Source organism: Lates calcarifer, linkage group LG4 (genome assembly GCF_001640805.2).
Source record: "Lates calcarifer isolate ASB-BC8 linkage group LG4, TLL_Latcal_v3, whole genome shotgun sequence".
Taxonomy (NCBI): Eukaryota; Metazoa; Chordata; class Actinopteri; family Centropomidae; genus Lates; species Lates calcarifer.
The window spans coordinates 17152556-17171503 of record NC_066836.1 but is presented as its reverse complement, the minus strand read 5'-3'; the positions used below and the strand labels follow the sequence as shown (position 1 = coordinate 17171503).

Sequence of the window (18948 nt, the reverse complement as noted above, 5' to 3'; positions counted from 1 at the left end):
AATCGCAATATTACACTCGAGGCTGTGCTTTAACGTCATTTGAGCACGACAGTGATGCTGACCGCATCACTGAAGCACACCTCTCGGTTAATATTGCTTAATTATGCACTTTGTGTACTCTCTCTCTCTCTCTCTCTCTTTCTCTCCCTCTCTCTCTCTCACACACACACACTGGCACACACATTCTAGTTTCAGTGGTGCTCAATTGCCATAGCAACAAGGATTGGCAAATGCCCCAAATATCTATGCTCAACCAGGCAGTCACAAATAGCATCCTCAACGACTTCAAATATGCTGATCACTGGCATTTATGTACTTATATGTGTGTGTGTGTGTGTGTGTGTGTGTGTGTGTGTGCGAAAACCAGAGTTTTCTGTAGACTATATAAGTAGTGCATCCATTGCTGTCGAAATACAGTCCTGCCTATTGGATTGGTTATTGGTTTGGTGACTCAGTGCATACGACTTGTGCGCAGAAGAGGTGGAGTGAACCGATAATAAACTAGGATGAATATGATGTATAATACAGAAGCCAGAAAATACCTTTAGCAGACCTATAGGTTCACCATTAAGAACTACAGACTCACTCTGAGGCTTAAAATCCGTTGGTCTCAATAAAAAATGTTTTGTGAAGAATCCCACAGCCTGCAGACAGTACAAGTAAAAATGGAGATCCCGACTTGTCCCCAAACACATGTAGCCATGATCACATAATAATAATAATAATTGATGATAAGGAAGATAGTGTGCGCTCAATTTATAATATGTGCGCGTAACGGTGCGTCTTCGTGCGTCTCTCCGTTATTAACCAATGTATATCCATCTGGTCGCACTGCATCAGCTGCCACGACGGGGTTTGTGTGAACGTCACTGACGTGTTTTTTTTTCCCTCTTTCCTCACCTTCCCCTTCTCGTTTTTTTTTTTTTTTTTTTTTGTTCCACCAGAGGATCTCTCTCCTTCTGCTCTCCCTCTTCTCTACACCGCCCACTCCTTCCCAACCATTGATCCGACCACTCACCGCCGCCTCGCCGGCTTCTTCGCCTCATTACATCGCCCGCTGCGCTTTACTGCATTTTTTTAAAAGAGGGGGCAGAAGAAACCGCACATTTCGGACCAAAAGGAGGAAAAGAAGAGGAAAAAAAATACATCACCATGGCGAGCACCGAGGATAAAGCGGCCAACAAGGAGAACGTGTCCAGCTGGAAGGACTCCATCTACAACCCGAGGACCGGGGAGCTGCTGGGTCGCACGGCCAGCAGCTGGGGTAAGGATCTCCTCCGTTATACAGCAGTCAATCAGAAGATGTGCTTTGACATTCACGGGGCTTACACTCATTCTAGGTTCTTCCTCTTTCCATTTTCAACGCTTTAATAGACGTGTGCCTCTTGAATACATAGTCTACGGTACATTTCTGTGTATGGATGGATCATAATGACTGCCATGTAGATACTGAATTAGCTGAGGAGGCATCACAGGCCTACATGAAGGTGTAAAGGAGAAGCCTGTACCAAGAGGCTCACCAAAATGAGTGATGCTATCAAAGGTGTGCACCAGTCTCTCTTTGCTGCAGAGGCAGAAACAGGCAACCAGGTGATGATCAACCATAACAGCACAGATTTTTATGAATATTTATCATCTGCTTTAAAGGGGATTATCAGGAAATTGCATCCACACTGCAGACCCCAGCTGCTAAAACCCCCTCATTACCTAATCATATCAGAGGGAGTGTGCCCACAGCGTTCCTGGGATGAATCTATAGCTGATCAGGCCATACATTTTATGTAATGATCCCCCAGCTATTTCCAGAGTGAGGTAGTAACACAGCACCCTCCCTCCAGCAGCCGGCTCCTATAGGCTAGCTCGGGCTGTCAGGCTGCCTGGGCCCCTGTGCTGCTGTGCAGTGGGATGCTCCATTGCAGTTGCATGGCCGCCCACATTAGCATGCCTGTCAAGGTCAAATGGGATTCCCTCTCTCCTCTTTCTCTCGCTTTCACACACTAGGCAGGTGCATTGTGGGATACTGTTGGAGAGGAATGAGAGAAAGGGAGGGGGTGTAGAGCAGGAAGCTGAGGGGTCCATCCCTTTTTTTTTTTTTGTCTGTCAACTTAGAGGGCATCCGTGCTGTGAGAGCCTGGATGGTGGTGAACCATTTTGAGTCAGATGTTTCCATAGCTGTGGCTCCTTTTTTTTTTAAATGCTCCCCCTCCTCCTGCCATGGATAAATGAGGCAGCAGATGCTTTGAGCACTGCAGCATCATCCCTAAATGATTTGGAAACTGGTGAAAGATGGTCCCACGTTTGTTAGCAGGGAGTAGCACTTTCCCCTTGTTCCAAAATGGTTTCTCTCAAAGGGACAGTACACTCAAATGACAGTTTTCCTCAGCCTGCAGATGAGGAAAGATGAAAATCTGAAGTCATTTGTCCAGGCCCAAGTGTGGTTAAAGCTCGTAGTTAAATATACATGACACCTCTCTTTCTCCTTCCCTCATTATGTCTCCTTTCTCTTTATGTTCTGTTCTTGTTTCTCTAACTTCCTCCAGCCCTCATCCTGTTGTTCTACTTGGTTTTCTACTGTTTCTTGGCCGGCATGTTCGCCCTGACCATGTGGGTGATGCTGCTCACTCTGGACGACTATGTGCCGAGGTACAGAGACCGTGTCCCCCATCCAGGTTAGTGTGTCTCAACTCTCTGCTCATACAGGGGGGGAGGAACTGAGGGGCTTTCAGGTACTGTAACTGGCAGCTTTTCTCTCCAAGGCATTCATTATTCATACTCCCACCAATGAGATACTGTCACAATAATGCGCTACATTACAGCTGCTTTTTGTATCGACCTGTTTTGAAAGTCTCTTCCTGTGCGATATCAGCAAGCGCAAGCTGGATGGAGAATGTTTTCTGTTCAGGTGTAATTCGAGACGAACCCCAATGATGTGCATTTGTTTCTCTTGTTGGGATCATTTACTGCTTCACTCTGTGTTTACCTTACTGTCTTTGTTGCAGGGTTGGTGATTCGTCCAAATTCACTGGATATCACATTCAACAAATCTGACCCACTGAAGTATGCACAGTACGTCCAACACCTGGAGTCCTTCCTGCAAAGTAAGTGCACTTCTCCCTAATCGACAGATAACTGACACAGATTGAAAGCTGGTGCTAATAAAATGAATTCCACTCCTCCTCATGGATATTTCTCCATTGATTCATGACATATATCTGGATATATCTCTGTTCATCTTTCCCTCTGTCTCTCTCAGAATATAATGACACAGAGCAGGAGAAGAACGAGGACTGCCCTCAGGGAGAGTACTTCCTGCAGGACGACACTGAGGAAATGACAAAGAAAGCTTGTCGCTTCAAGAGAGGTTCCCTGAGTTTCTGCTCCGGCCTCTCCGACACCAACTTTGGATATTCTGAGGGAAAACCCTGCGTGCTGCTGAAAATGAACAGGGTAACGCACGCTTTTGCTCTCACTTATTCAGGCTCGTCCATTACAAACATACAGTTCTGTCCTTTTATTCCTGATTCTTTTGACCTTTTCTTCCCTCTCTGCCAGCTTCTGATCTGCCTTTGTTCAGTCCCTGAAATAAAGTGAATAATTTGATTCATTTCCAATTTTGGCTCCACACACACACAAAGCAGCCTTTATACATCCTTCTCCTAATAGTCTCATCTTTTCCTGTTTCCTTCACCTCACAGATCATCGGCCTGAAGCCCCGCGGGGATCCCTACATCAACTGCACAGTAAAAGTAAAGATTTTTGTCCAGACTATGCCCGTGCCACTTGCTTGTATATGTATTTATTTCTTTTTATTCCTCTCATAAAAAGCACTGATGTCCGTAACAGTCTCAATATTTTCTTTCTATTCATCTTTCTTTCGTTTTTTCCTCCTCTTTTTGTTCGTTTGGTGTCTGATTTCTTTCTGCATGCTGTCACTGATGGCTTTAGGGTAAGATAAATATGTAAATTATCAGAATAAGGCCAGTAGGGGTGTTAGCACTTTTTTTTTTTTGATTACATAACAGGCCATTATGCAGGTGCCTCTAAACCCATCCTACTGCCAGTCAAGTCATTTTAATCTAAGCTGCGTCATTTTCAGCCACAAATGCTCCTTTTGCAAATTTAAGCTGAACGCGTCATGTTTTCCACATCATCATTTAAATCTCCAACAACAGCAGAGTCATTGCTTTTCCTTATGTTCATGTCCTGTCTCATGTGATCTTGGAAAAATGCCTTATTTAAATATAGAAATAATGAGTTTCCTATCAAGTTCACATAGATTAACACATGTTCTCCTCTGCAGAGAGAGAGCCCAATTCAGATGCAATATTTCCCCAGTGAGGGACGTATTGATAAGATGTATTTCCCCTACTACGGCAAGAAGGCTCATGTAAGTATTTATCCCCTGTCAGATCATGTCGGCTAACATCCTCACGTTGATGAGTTATTGACAGATGGCCGTCTCTCGTTCCCTCCCCCGGTGCAGGAGAATTACGTGCAGCCCCTGGTGGCCGTGAAGCTGCTGCTCACCAAGGAGGACTACAATAAGGAGCTGCCGGTGGAGTGCAGGGTAGAGGGCTCCGACCTCCGCAACAACGATGACAGAGACAAGTTCCTGGGCCGCGTCACCTTCAGGATCAAGGTGGTCGAGTAAAAAAAAAAAAATAGAGAGAGAGAGAGAGCGAGAGAGAGAGAGAGGGAGGGAGGGAGGGAGAGAAGACGGCCGGTAAAAAAAGGAAAACCCGGTGCAGAAGCTGCCCACGTTTGCTAAGGATTTCTGTTTAAAGATTTAAAAAAAATAAATAAGGAAGGAAGTGTCAAATACGTCACAAAGACTGCATTTTGGGATGTGGCCAAAATGTTTGATGCAGATTAGTTTTGAAGAGCCAGTTACAGATATCGAATGTTGCTTTGATGACATTTCTGACCCTTCTTTCCCTGAATGATTCCTTGCTGACCTCCTCAAAGATCCCCAGAACAAGACACCATCCATCCACCCATCCTTTCATCCCTTCACCTGTTGCACTCATTTTCCACTCTGCTTATTTTTATTTTCATTTTTTTAATTTTAGTATTGATGTGATTAGGTAACTTATAGCCATTGCAACCAAGCCATTTGGAGCTATTGTGTAATTGCTGATACAAACATTTTTTAAAATGTTTTTTAGATCTTCCTGTCAGGAAGAGAGTTGCTGTTTTTCATCTCTCTGAAGTGTATGAACGACTGTATTATCGCTGATGTTGAGAGGATTTTTATCTTGCTGTATAGTATAATTGAGAAAGTAGAACATTTCCAACACATCTCCAGAGTATTCACATTATCACATCACAAAGACTTCATAGGAACATACGTTGATAATCAAGTATAGCCACTGTATCCCTGTATATGAAATGCCAATTACAAAGTCCCTTTCTACATATAAATACATTGTGATCCTTACCATATTTAGGGAATTATAGATAGATCTTTGTGTTGTGGTCCACGTAGCCACAACCCAGTCTTGTGCTGTCTGTCTGTCTGTCTGCATGTCCGTCTGTCTGTCTGCCCGTCTTCCTGTTTACTCACCTCTCCACTGCAATAGCCAACATGTGGGTGAGCCCCTCCAGGACTAGATAAGTTGTCTCACTTACACCTCGCCGGAGTGCTGCGTAATTGATGGTGGCTGAGGCGACACACACACACACACACACACACACACACACACACACACACATACATACATACATACATAGACACACATAGAGAAGGTACAGTGTAAAAATTACTTTTAAGACAGAGAGTACTGGAAAAGCATTGCAAAAATAAAAAGTTCACTGTAACTATGTACTGTATATCTAAACGTGATCTGTATATCTATCTGGGTCTCAAAGATTGTTTGTTAGTTTTCTCTCTTCTTCAGCCTGTTGATCTGATTGTCTGCCAATCTATTACTCTTCAATGTATATATACACTATCTACCATATTTACTTAATTCACACTGTATTTTTGTCACAAAACACAATGTCTGTGCACTGTAAAGAAATAATTTAAGCAAAGATTTACAGGAAATTATCTTATTCAAAGCTATGTTTACACAGTCTTAAAAGGAACCCGCATTTGAAAGAACAACTTGTAACATCTCTTCAGGGTGCCTTAAGACCTGATGAAATAAATTGTGGAATAAAAGTGATTTTGAAGAAAATGTAGTGTATTTTGTAGCTTTTTGTTAGTGTTAGAAGAAGGCTTGTATTCAAAGTCATACCTCAATAAAACTACAGAGGTATTATCAGTATAATAAGTAGTGGTACTGCAGAAAATGATCCCTGTGATATTATTTACTGTTGTAGCTGGTTAAGGGTGGAGTTCATGTGGTAACATAATCCAGGTGCTCAGAACCAATGATCAGACCTCCTCCAGAGGATCATGCGATAAATCTTAAATCTGAGGAGACCTCAGATGATTAATGGGGTTTTAAAAAAAAAACTAGAAACCAAAATGTTCTGCAGCATAAAATGTGTCATTTTCTTTTACTTTTCTGTTTGCTTTATTCTGAAACATTAAATAATTTGACCTCTTTTGAAAAAATGTGAACCCATCTGAAAATAAAGGAAATTTCTCCAGTAACAACTCATAGACATCTGGAATGTGGACCCAGACTAGACACAGCTTTTTTGTAAAGGGTTACAAGCTTAAGAACCACTGATTTAATCTGTGAAAATGCATTGAACTGTGTATGTATACATTTGTATGTACATCTAGAAACTATAATGTGCTGGAGTGAAAAATGCATTTCCCTGAAATGTGGTGGAGTAGAAGTTTAAAGTAGTATCTAATGTAAATACCCAAGTACAAGTACCTAAAATTTTGTCTAAGAACAGTAATTGAGTAACTGTATATAGTTACTGTCCATGGCTGCTGTCAGTGTTACCAAAATGAGCTACAACACCAGATCATCCAGACACAGGCTTTTAATTTGGAAAACAGAATTAACAAATTAATCTCTGAATGAAAACATGTGAAATTAAATGATATAATTGTATTATACACAATAATTTGAATTCGAGCTGTTTGTGTGAACAGCTGTTGACAGCAGAGAGAAAGCAGGCAGACTGAATCAGATTGCTGAGATTGTGTTTTGGTTATCTGCCACTATGAATCTGCAATCACTCAGTCACATCATCACTGTCACTGCAGCACAAATCTGCTGCCACATGGTGGAGCCAGAAACAAGACAGGTGAATACCGGAGCTGTTGGTTAAAGTGTGGTTCTAGCATGGTGCCACTAAAAGGACTGAGCGGTTGCAGAGAAACCAAGGAGATTATTGAGGCTTTTTACATTTCCCATTTGTGCATTTTGTGGTTTTTCCAACTGTAGAAATCGATGTGGAGAAATCCACATAATTAGCATTGTTTCCACAATATCTGGTGACAGCCACTGGGAAATACTGTAAGCTTGGTGGTTAGATGCTGAGGTTTGTTTTCCTTTTCACCTCCATGAGTAAGGTCTTATCCAAAAAAACTGTGTCATGCTGAATGCTGAATGAAAGGAATAACATGTTATCAGCTGAACCATTTTATAATATTCTTGATTTAAACAACCTATCTGAGCCTTATTCAGGACTGTTCTTGGTCTGGGTAGGTGAGCCTTTGGTTATGAGTTGTGTCGGGGACTGGGAACCAAATTACCTGCCTGCATATAGTTGTACCCGTACACACGGAGACTGCACTGACTGTAGAAACCGGAATATATCAAGTCAGCATTAAAAGAAGTCTGATCACACCTGTCTGCTCTAATTTTACAGCATCTCTACCCATCCAGCTCCCACAGCTCCCTGAAGCATCAGCAGCAGCAGCTCTGTCCTTCACTGTCAGCAGCGGTCTATACCCGAGTCCTGCTACATGTGAGATAATCTCTCGGGGTTTAGCTGGAGCAAGAATCCACCTTAGTGTCTCCTAAGCTCTCACTGTCCTTGAGTTAGACTGCTGTAAACAAGTGGTGTTGGTGACAAAAGACAGAACCAAACATATTTTCATCTGTCGGTTTCTTAGCAAAAATTCACTGGAAAATGTTGTAAATGTGGAAGCTACTTAGAACTGAAGGTCAGAGCTGCTCATTAATGAGGGTATCTCTGTCAGGCTTTAAATGTTTTCCACCGTTACTTAGCAAAGAAAAGCTCAAAAAGATTATTTAAAAAACACTGTGGTGATATAACATTTTCTGCTCAGATCCTTCACTTGGCAGTAACATTGAGATGCTTCAGAACCTGAGGGGATTTGAAGCTGATTTAAGCAAAGAAGACGCAAGGATAACACTGGTTATCGCCTTATCAGCTAAGAGTTGAACTTGCCAATTTGTGGCAGCCTGCAGCACAGCCTGGCTGTAGTCAGCATCCTGAAAGGGATTAATGCAGCTGATATTTTTAGGTTTTACTCCAGAGTCCCCAGCAGCACTTTCTCTGTGGTTATATATAGACAGGAGAACATGCGTAACATGGCACAGTTTGGGGCATTCTCTTACGCTGGTGGTGATGTTGTTAAGCCTTAAGATTACAATAAATTTACTGAGACAAACACATAGATATTCATAATCACAGAGAAGACAAACATTTTAAAAGACATATTTTAATTTATTCAAATGATTCAAGATTCAAGGAAATATCTGCTTTACATCTGACATCTCTATAATAGCAATTCCTCTCATGTTATATTTACAAGTACATATATATATTTATATCATATTAACATTAACTGTAAAAACTCGACTCTGTCCAAGATCTGGAAATTTAAAAACTTAAGCAAGTATTTACCCTGAGACAAGTAAACAAGGACAACAAAGATTTTATTTTGAACTAACCCAAGTCTCTATACTCGGTTTCAGGATCTGGCTAGTTTGAGTCATTCACACTCATCTCAAACTAAGATAAGAGCCCTGAAGTATCACAGTGTTTTCAGGGCCATGGACAGAGCAACCTGCACATTCCTGGTACAGGAATTTATTGCCCAACTCCTCTAAATATTCCTCCTTCATATGTAGCGGTAAACTGCTGTTTCAGCGCTCATCTCTCTCCCAGCATACCAGGGCTAAAAGAGTATCCATTTCTCATTAAGTTGAGCCTCGTAGCACCAGTAGAGGGGCTCAGTGAAGAGGTGTTCGGTATTCTTCTTTTTCTTTAAACAAATTCTACATTTCGAATTACGTCTGTGCATAGATATAGATATATTTCTTTATTTACAATACATACAGATGCAACAATGGCTTTTTATAGTTTTTAGAAAACTAAAAGGTTGGGCAGCAGGGGAAACCACCTGGATGTAAATGCAGTGATCAGCCTTCACTGTGAGGTTTGGGATTACAATATATAGTATGAATACTACAGCTATCTCTGCCACATGCTGTTAAAAAGCACTTTTCATTGTAGAAACAGTGTGACCTTATGATGGCATCAATAAAGGGAAGAGGGAGGTGCTATAAAATGCTGTAACTTTTACACAGATTCTCAGACTGAACAGTTTCATGGTTTAGAAGACGTGTGTTTGCTCCAATTTGTTTAATGTTGAATTCAACAGCAGATAATTTTACTGCAAATACTGTTACTTTGGATTTAGTTTCTTCATAAAGTAATACAGTATTTCTGGCACAAAGGCCTTTAACTTACATGTCTAACACTAGTATCCTTAATAAGGAGGTTGTAAAAATTGCTAGTCTAATAAGTAAACAGTAAACAACTAGCAAGTTGTGGCAAGTCTACATCATTAGCTACATTTGACTGCAAGAGAAGCTATGAGCCAGAGAGAAGATGCTCAAAACACACCATCATATCTTGCAAATTTTACTGAGCCTTGCCTTGAAAGCAGCAGATCTCTACATCATGAGCATCCTCTCAAGACAGAGATGGTACATCTTTCTCAACAAAGATGCTCATGCTCACCTCCTCTGTGAAACATGACCCATCTTTGACATCAGTGTTGATGTAGTGTAAATCTGACTGAGAAACAAACAAACTTATTGAGCATTATTACTGGTATGTGAACATCAAACGTGTGGCTGCTCACAGCAATATACATGTGCCGGACTTCTTTTCATCATCAAAACCTCCTCCACCCTCTTTCCTGTTGGGATCATTGAGCTCGTCAAACAGTCCAGTATCGATCATCTCCGTCTGCCACTGAATGGGCACGGCGCCGGTGCTAAACTCCTTGAAGAATTTCTCGTCCTTGGCGTCGAACTCGATGCCCTTGATCTCGGAGAACTCTGCGATGTCGCCAGTGTCCTTGGCATAGACGACGTTGGGCTTGGGCACCCAAGGAGGATTCACCAGCCCGGCCTCCAGACGAGGGAAGTTGATGGACTTGAACCACGGGTGCTTCCTGGGATCCTCCATGTTGTTCCTAATGAGAAGGCACAGGATTTTTGAAAACATTCAGAGTTACTGAATCTCTGGGTACAGCCTTTAACAGCCTTAACTATACAGAATACAAGAAGCTCTTACTTCATGCCCAGGCGCTCCTCAATTTTCTTCTTGAGGAACTGCTGGATGATGTCCTTGGTGTCAGCATTGAAGCACTTGTGCTCCCACTTTGGCTCCTCATTGATAATTCGACGCTGCACCTCCTCCTTCTCCACCTTCTCCTTCTTGGCCTCAGGGCCTTTGAAAGGTGTGTAGCCGGCCACCATCTCATAGATACTGCAGCCCAGGGCCCACCAGTCCACTGATGTCCTGTATGGAGTTTTGGTCAGGATCTCAGGGGCCATGTATGCTCCAGTACCAGCCTGGAGGAGGAGGAGATCAGAAGGGGAGAGTGAAGATAGGGCAAATCTGTAATTCCTTTTAATTATATGTTACACAAAGCATAGTGTGTTTTATATGTATGGAAACGTTTATAATTGAAGTAATGAAGCAATGAATGTAAAGGATATTAGACTTATGTGATAGTGCAGCAATATGAACAATGCAAACAGTGCATAACTTTGTTCCTGAAAAGACAGAGAGAACAGTAAAAAGTTCTTGTGGGAGCACAGACTTGTAAAGAACAGCTTTTTAACTTGAGACACCTTTCATTCCTGTGTATATTGCTCTTCTGTTAATATTTTTTATTACATTGTCACGTTTATACAGCTCTTATGTGTATATTATAGCATTATCTTGATTTTAACTTGTCTTTACTCGTATTTAAGTCTTTTACATTCTTTTCAATCACAAGTGTTGAACAGATTTGTTGCCGGTGTTACTAAAACATCTTCACTCTCTCTCTTTAACTTTCACCTTTCCCTCTCTTGCCCTGCTCCTCTGCTCCCCTCCCTCCCCCCTGTATCACCTCACCTGCAGCCTCGGACCAGAAGCTTAATCCTAATGCTAAGCCTACTACCTGTCAAGAGTCGTGTGTGTCTACACACTGACAGAGTTGTCCAGCCTCTTACATAAAGGCTGGCCATTTCTGGATGCAATAGCCACCAGTAAAAATACGTAACAGCCAGACACACGTAGCCATGCCTCTAATGTATAATTAATGCACACACACTGCAAACTGGCATGAAGCCGAGACCTAACTCATTGCCACTCAAAGTAAGTCCTGAAGAAACCCTGTTGAAACAATCTTTTCTGGTTGATCCATACAGGCGAGGTGTTACATAGTTGTTACAAGGACTTTAGAGTGCACTGTCCTTTTATACACTCACAGTACCACTCACAGACATTTAGAATGAGGCCAAATTTTTCAGCTTCTGCTAATGTTATGCAATCATAAAATAAATGTATAATTTTTTTTAATGACAGATCACTAAACTAAGAATGTCTGGCACCTCCAGCTCTGTCCTTTAGTGTGGCACCACTTGACACTACCGCTCTGACTGATTAGTGTAGGCATGATGCTACAACTCCATTGACTAAACTTAATCAGGTTTGCATGCAAAACGTTTTTGTTTTGTAACTTACTCCTGTGTCACAGAGCATGCAAAATCTGTTCAACTCCTGTATTATTTTCAACGTCTTCCTTGTGGTATGTGTTGTTAATATAAAATGTGTGTATGTGTTGGTGATAAGTTTAATAAATAAAGAAACTGCACAATCTGGTCAGTAAAAGTGGTAAAACGCTTTCACGTATGATCATACTGGCTTCAAAATTATCAACAGTCTGATTTTAGTTAATGAATTAAACAGATATTTTTCAGCTGGGTTAAAGTCACCTTGTTTGCAAACTAACATGTCTAAACATATTCAACCGAAGTTTTTACCTGGATCTGTCAATCTAATCAGGGACAGACTTGTGTAATGCCCACTAAGAGGATTGGGGGACCAAAGCCAGCCTTGCCTGTGGGAGGTTAGCCCAGTCACTTTGGCTGGCTGAGGAGCATCAGAGTACTGGATAATGAGCTTACTGGACTTTCATAGAGCTGAGAGCTTACTCTTTGCTACTGCATGTAAGTCCTGAAGAAACCCTGTTGTAAATATCTTCATCTTCAGGTTATCCATAGTTAGTTCAGGCATGGTGCAGTATGATCTATAGGTAATTTTATAAGGTTGTGGTCATGCCCCATCAGTGTAATCAGTTTTGTCAGGACCTGGCTCATAGAGCTCAGTATTTGATCTTACAACTTTTCGTGTCCGAAGATCACTTGACAATGTCACTTCACAATATGTCTAGTGATCTTCAGATAGGATCCTTCCTGTGCAACCAGTGTGGTGTAACATCAAGCTGAACTCACTGATGACATGATGACAAGAAGAAGAATTACATGCTACAGGGTTTGTAAAGAGTCATGGGATGAAATTGCAGCACAACTTTATCAAGGTAATGCCTCTACAGAAATAACTAAATCTCTGCTACCGAGTTAGTGCTGGAAACCTTCTTAAACTGACTGACTGCTACTTTAACAAGCACTGGACCTCCAAGGTCTCTGACATAGCCCCTACACAAAATGGTGGCCTATAAATGGCCAGGCTATAATCTGACTGCTAAAGGATCGCATGAGTTATATAATGGATTCAGAGACTCTCATTGCACAGATCTTTAAGCAATCCAGTAATCCCTGTCCGGACTTAAAATAAAAACCCCACCAAGATTGACAGGCTGTCAAAGAACCTGAACTCAGTTTTTATCTCCAACCTCATCTGCAGATAACTGAACACAGGCAGGGTGGAGAAGTGGTCCCTGTTCCCATGTTGCAGAGTATGTGTGGCCTTAAACTTAGTTTAACTATGTATGTGTTGACTTGACTAAAATCCTGTTGAAATAAAGATCAGCTGCACAGGATCAGGGGAGGATTTTTACCTGCCCCACAGTGTATGCAACTGCAAAGACTTTAAATAATAGATGAAATAGGCCTTTAGGGCACAAATTATTCTTCATGATGTAGTCTTAATATCATCACTGACATCATCCAGCTAGCTGCTCTCATGTTAACAGCATCCTAATGGCTTTGAGAGTGCAACCTCACGCACATCTTTGTTGTGTTTCAAAAGTAAAGAAACTAGCACCTGCCATTTTGTTGCTGTGTGTACATCTACTCACCATCTGGGTGACAGTCTTTCCTGGAGCGATCTCAATGGCCAGACCCAGATCTGAAAGTCGGCACTGGCCCTGGCTATCCAGCAACACGTTTTCCGGCTTCATATCACGGTATACGATATCCATGGCGTGCAGATGCAGGATGCCGGTGGTGATCTGCGCCGTGTAGTGGATGATGCGTTTCATCTCTATGCCCTTGTCCACACCCTTGCCATCATAGCCTATGTTGTAAATGTGATACTTGAGGTCTCCTCCATTCATCAGGGTCATGACAAGGCACAGGTGGGTCTTGTTGTCATAAGCATAGGCCAAGTTGACCAGAAACAGGCTGTTAACCTTCTCTAAGATCTGCTTCTCCAACAGGGCCATCTTCTCACCACCCTTCTTCTTCAGTCGCTTTTTACACAACTTCTTGCAGGCGTACATCTGGCCTGTGTTCTTCACCTGAACAGCACATACCTAGAAAAAGACAAATAATTTGTTTGTTTTTTTAAAAAGGAGGACTTTTGTGTTACCAGTGTCTATCCATTTCTCCTTTTTGATTAACTTTAATCCATTTCCCACAGCAACAAAGCATGGTCTGCTGGCAGAAAGCTGATAGGCAGACCTTTAAGCAGCACAGAAACCACTGCATTACACTGATCCCAATATGACTACTACTTGTCCTATATTTGAAAATGTAATTGCGAAATTGATGCATAATTAATGAAAGTTTCCCTTTAGACCGTAAAAATAAACAATGGTCTTCAGCATTTTTGCAGTAAATGAAACAGAACTGATTTGACTGACACTTCAAATCATCAATCTTCACTATTTCACTTTTGATAGAATAACAAATCATCCTTCTTTTAAAGCAGCAGAGGGAGATTTGTGTGCTTTGTCTCATTTTACAGTTTCTCTTAAACCTTAAGCTGATATTGAATCACTGGTTGGACAAAAGGCAAGAGAATCAGTTCCAGGAGTTAACCTAGTTTGACCTTTGCCAGCCCTATCTTGGCAGCACATTTGCCACCTGTCTCACTTACATCTTTAACTAAACATTCACCTCTGATATCATTTATTCTCTGTAGTCAGAGAATCAGATTTCCCCACTGCAAACGATGGTCCAGTATCAAAGATGTTTTGTCAAATAGTTGATTCACCGTTTAACTTCCAACCACTGTATGTGCTGCATTCAAAGAAAACAATACTGTACAGTCACAGCAGATTTGGACAAGGGCAAAGCAGCAGCCTTCACCACAATTTTGAATGATTTTGTACCGTTTAACAACATCACTGTAATTTTTTCTGTAAGTTTCTCAATGATTTTCTACACTTCTGGCATTGTGTTTAATTACACAAGTTGCTTTCTTTTGGATTGTATACTCAGGCTTGTTGCTAACAGCTTTACTCAATAAAGAGGTTCCTCAAGGGTCAATTTGAGTTTTTTTTTTTTTTCAGCACATATCAGTGATGTTTTTAAATTTTAACATGGATTTCACCATCTCATATGCGTGTGACCCTATCGGCTTGAGCCATACAGGTATGCCTGTATGGCACAAAACTTCATGGTCACCTTGAGACAAGGTAAATCCTCACAATTATGTAAGCTATGATCTCCTAGAATATCGCCCCCGTGTATGCTTCAAAGCAAATACACCCAGGTTAGGTTCCTGCTAAGGGTTTTCTAAAGAGTGAAATAACACAATAACATGACACTGCAGTATAATGCCAAAGTGTAAGCACCACTGTTACAGTTCCAAAAGATGTTGAATACATACTAGCTCGCAGTTCTAGTAGATGTTATAAAAAGTATTATTGAAATACATGTCTTTTAAATTGATAACACTATTGTATCTGAGGAGTCTTTGGAGACTCCTGCAACTAAAATCAGTGTTAAAAGATCAATATCTTCTATAAAACATATCTCAACACTCATTTATAAAATTAAATGTAGAAATGTTTGCATGCTTACCTCTCCGAAGCCTCCTTTTCCCAGGGTCCTGAACTCATAGAAGTATTTGTCATTGATGGGCTGTTTCTCGTACTCTTTCCACTGGAGGAATTTATCAAAGAATGGGCTGGCCTGGTAATCTGTGAAGGGTTTGCCTTTCAGAAATTCTCTTACACCCTCCTGGACTTTGCCTTTCATCACCTCCTCAAAGTTGGCATCTGTCACAGACTTGCACTTTTCAGCAGCCTCCCCAGTTAGAAAGGACAGGAAGCTCTTGGAATCGGCCTTGCAATACTTTGTCATGATGTTTTTGCGTGCCTTGTCTTTTGCTGCACCTTCAGCCAGATCCCAGTCATACAGCTCATCCAGGAAATCAGCAGCAAGCTTAAACTCAGCGTTACTCGCCAGGAACTCGCGGAAAAACTTTTTACCAATAGGCTGCCTTTCACAAACTGATGTAAAGTCCTTGTCAATGGAAGCGCGTACTGCAGCACATTGATCAGGCTTGGGGAGAGACAAGCTCCGTCGACGCTTTTTCATCTCCTTGTCATCACCACCCTGGGCTTTTAGGTAGGCCGTGTTGGCCACCAGGTTATCCAGTCCCCCCATGTCACACATCTTGGCAGTTGTATGTGGTCTGTCCCCCCTAAGTGACTGGGCTCTTCAGTGGCTCCCCGGGGATACCCTCTTACAACTGGTGCGGCGTCTTTCAGAATGTGTCTGTGTGAGAGTGAAATTCGCTCCAAAGCCAGCGTGCAAATGAGCTCCTTTACCCAACCTACCTGCAAACCTAAGACACACTGACACACCCAGTAATTACTCATTTAGAATTAAATACCAGGGAGGGATTTTGGCTTAAGGATCTTTGTGTGGTCTATTCAAGGATGCTGTGCACAGAAAGGGAATCGTAAGAGGGCTCTGTCCTAAGAGGCTTTGTAGCCCTCTATATTTGTTCATGGCATTCAGTAGTCTCTAACAGTGGTCCAGTGGCCAGTTGACAGTGCATTTAACAGTCAAATGAAGTAAAAGACACAAAGAGAAGCAGAAAAAAGACACCTAAAAAAAGAACTGCCAACTTAGTGCGTGGAGGGTCCTCTCATGAAAGTTATGAGAAACTGGAGTAACAAAGTAATGTGCGGTTGAGTAGTTAACATATGGTATTGTAACATATGGATAAGAATAAGATTATACTTTGAGCAGGATAATGATGACGTATTTTCACTGAGGCAGCCAAAATAGTAAACGATATGGCTGAACATCATGCATCCTCATCTTCTTTTCTTTCCTACCCACAGTCTCAACAGAACAGATAGACAGAGAGATTACTCCTAATCTGTCTGCTTCTTCCTCTGCCCTCATGTGCTTTCATTCTCATAACTTACCTACATTCACACCATGACTTCACAATGACAACTGCTTTGAACATGTTAAGAGTTCTACCTAACATTATCATTGGATGAATACAGATTTGTCTTACTTAGATATCAAACTGTGTTTATAATTTAATCCAAACTATCATTTCACACAGAGAATTTCCTTACTGTGAGATTTTGTTGAACAGGGCTATCTAAACTAATATGTGGGAGAGTGGAGATGTCTGTTATCATCTTCTGCATACCTGGAGAGAGATATGCATTAACATCTTAATTTTTTTTAGATGAACAATTATTTGCTACGTGGGAGCTAAAGCACAGGCATGTCTATAGAATAACACTGGGTGTTCAGTGAGTGGAAGTGATGTTACGCTCACAAGTAATCAAATAACTGCTGATGTGCTTAATGAGTATAATACCACAATAACTTGTTTTTCCACAATCAAGTTCACTTGTTCTGCTCCATTTAGCCACTGAGCAACAACAAAAATTTCTACAAATAAAAAAAAAGTTTGAATTCAGCTGAACCAAAAAGCCTCAGGTTGATAATATTTCCTACTCCTACACTAGACATCTTTCAAACAGCAAGTGACAATGTAGCACCGGTCCACACAGAGACTCAGAGGATTAGATCAATGTGGCACCTGAGCTTCTTTCTACTGGTCTGTTTATAAAAAGCCCTGAGGGGTATGACCTTAATCATGTGACAAAACTGGGGTTAAACTAAGGACCTGTGATACACCTGATACCTGACAGCAAAACTGCACACAAGAGAGGAGAGCCAAAACAGGTTAGGTAAACACAGATGTTTTTCTGATTGAGTGAAAACCTAACTAAATTTTCTCTGTCAATCTGCTATCTCATCTTATTACAGTTTTTGGTATTGCATATACAATGCAGTATATATCAAGTTAACATTTACATTTCACTGTTGCAGCACATCATTCAATTCAAACAAGTAGTCTTACTTTTTACACATGTAATGTGATGAATTGGCATTTTCCTTCAGCTGTTGCTGCTGGCAGTAACCTTACGCTACAGCTATGGTGATGTAGGCTAATTCAGTACGCTAAACCTCAGATAATAACAGCTAATCCTTTCTCAAATGGTCTCAAGTCGTCACTGCCCTGCCCAAGATCAGGGGCTTTGGTTGCCGTCAGAGAGCTCCAGACTCAGACCTTTGACTTACAAAAGCCCAGGCTCAGCCCAACATAGAGCAACCAAAGTGGAAGTGGGTAAAACGTTTACAAAGAGAAAAAAAAAAAACACAGCAATAGTGAATTAAGATTTTCACAGCAAAACATTGATTTTAGTCAGATTTGTGCCAGGAGGGAAAAAAGTGAATGGTTACATTGAGGAGGAGGAAAGAGAAAGAGGCATCTTCCCAGTTAAAGAGACCTGCCATAACCATCACATATGTTAACAGTCAATCATGTTGTAACTGGATCATAGAGTCCGTAAAGCACATAAGCCTCCTGAGTGGATGAAAAGAGGCCATGGGTTTCATCTTTTACCAGGTCAGTGAAGGCAGAGAGAGGTAAGCTGAGAGCTCACACGTCATTCTATGGGTTCCCCATTTACTCTACAGAGGGTCCCTACTGAGCCATTGTCATTATGGGCCCATCACAAATTAATGCATTCATTCCAAAAACATGCAGCTGTAAACAAACAATCATAAAAAAGAAATATGGGATTTAGTAATACAGCAGTGACAGGGGAGATTAAGACAGTAATTGAGAAATCTAGCACAGGTATTTATACATTTATAAATTTGTTTTTCTCTTCTTCTCTACTGTTTTAGATGTTTGATCTTTTCTGATTTAGATGTTTGATCTTTGAGCAGCCTGCTCATTTAACCTTGGAGGGATTAGCCCATCCTGGGGAGGGAGTAAAGGTTAAGATGAGCAGAGCATTCTCATCCTATTTCCCACATGGCCCACTACGTGGTCTTTACATGGTCTGAGTCCATCCTCTTATGGCCTCAGTCAAGCTTTCCACAAAAAGAGTCAGAAGATGGGACATATTCACAGTAGAGCAATGGGAAGCTGGGAATACAACAAAGAGGAATATTTCCTGGGAGGTCTTACAAATCATGTACATAGAACTAGCCAAAATATAAAAACAGTCTGGTGCCTATTCAACCACAATGTATCTCCAGG

At 41.3% G+C, this 18948-nt stretch overlaps 2 protein-coding genes across 2 annotated transcripts; one reads left to right on the top strand and one right to left on the bottom strand.

Moving 5' to 3' along the window:
• The first annotated feature begins 903 nt into the window (after nucleotides 1-903).
• LOC108883733 (sodium/potassium-transporting ATPase subunit beta-3) lies at nucleotides 904-6179 on the top strand. The gene is made up of 7 exons (XM_018677191.2): nucleotides 904-1264; nucleotides 2541-2669; nucleotides 3000-3098; nucleotides 3254-3447; nucleotides 3696-3746; nucleotides 4301-4387; nucleotides 4484-6179. Exons 1-7 carry the CDS (start codon nucleotides 1153-1155, stop codon nucleotides 4649-4651), a joined length of 840 nt encoding a protein of 279 aa, XP_018532707.1. The 5' UTR covers nucleotides 904-1152; the 3' UTR covers nucleotides 4652-6179.
• A 3211-nt stretch (nucleotides 6180-9390) lies between these two features.
• grk7a (G protein-coupled receptor kinase 7a) lies at nucleotides 9391-18747 on the bottom strand. The gene is made up of 4 exons (XM_018677189.2): nucleotides 15438-18747; nucleotides 13487-13942; nucleotides 10468-10748; nucleotides 9391-10366 (listed from the first exon to the last, which is right to left on the bottom strand). Exons 1-4 carry the CDS (start codon nucleotides 16032-16034, stop codon nucleotides 10027-10029), a joined length of 1674 nt encoding a protein of 557 aa, XP_018532705.1. The 5' UTR covers nucleotides 16035-18747; the 3' UTR covers nucleotides 9391-10026.
• Between the last annotated feature and the right edge of the window lie 201 nt (nucleotides 18748-18948).

Excerpts from the sequence above, each read along its gene's own strand:
- LOC108883733 (XM_018677191.2), top strand. The coding sequence starts at position 1,153 with ATGGCGAGCACCGAGGATAAAGCGGCCAACAAGGAGAACGTGTCCAGC. Across the intron at positions 3,099-3,253 it reads CCTGGAGTCCTTCCTGCAAA|AATATAATGACACAGAGCAG; the intron begins GTAAGTGCACTT and ends TGTCTCTCTCAG. Across the intron at positions 3,747-4,300 it reads ACATCAACTGCACAGTAAAA|AGAGAGAGCCCAATTCAGAT; the intron begins GTAAAGATTTTT and ends TCTCCTCTGCAG.
- grk7a (XM_018677189.2), bottom strand. The coding sequence starts at position 16,034 with ATGTGTGACATGGGGGGACTGGATAACCTGGTGGCCAACACGGCCTAC. Across the intron at positions 13,943-15,437 it reads GAAAAGGAGGCTTCGGAGAG|GTATGTGCTGTTCAGGTGAA; the intron begins GTAAGCATGCAA and ends GTCTTTTTCTAG. Across the intron at positions 10,749-13,486 it reads GAAAGACTGTCACCCAGATG|GCTGGTACTGGAGCATACAT; the intron begins GTGAGTAGATGT and ends CTCCTCCTCCAG.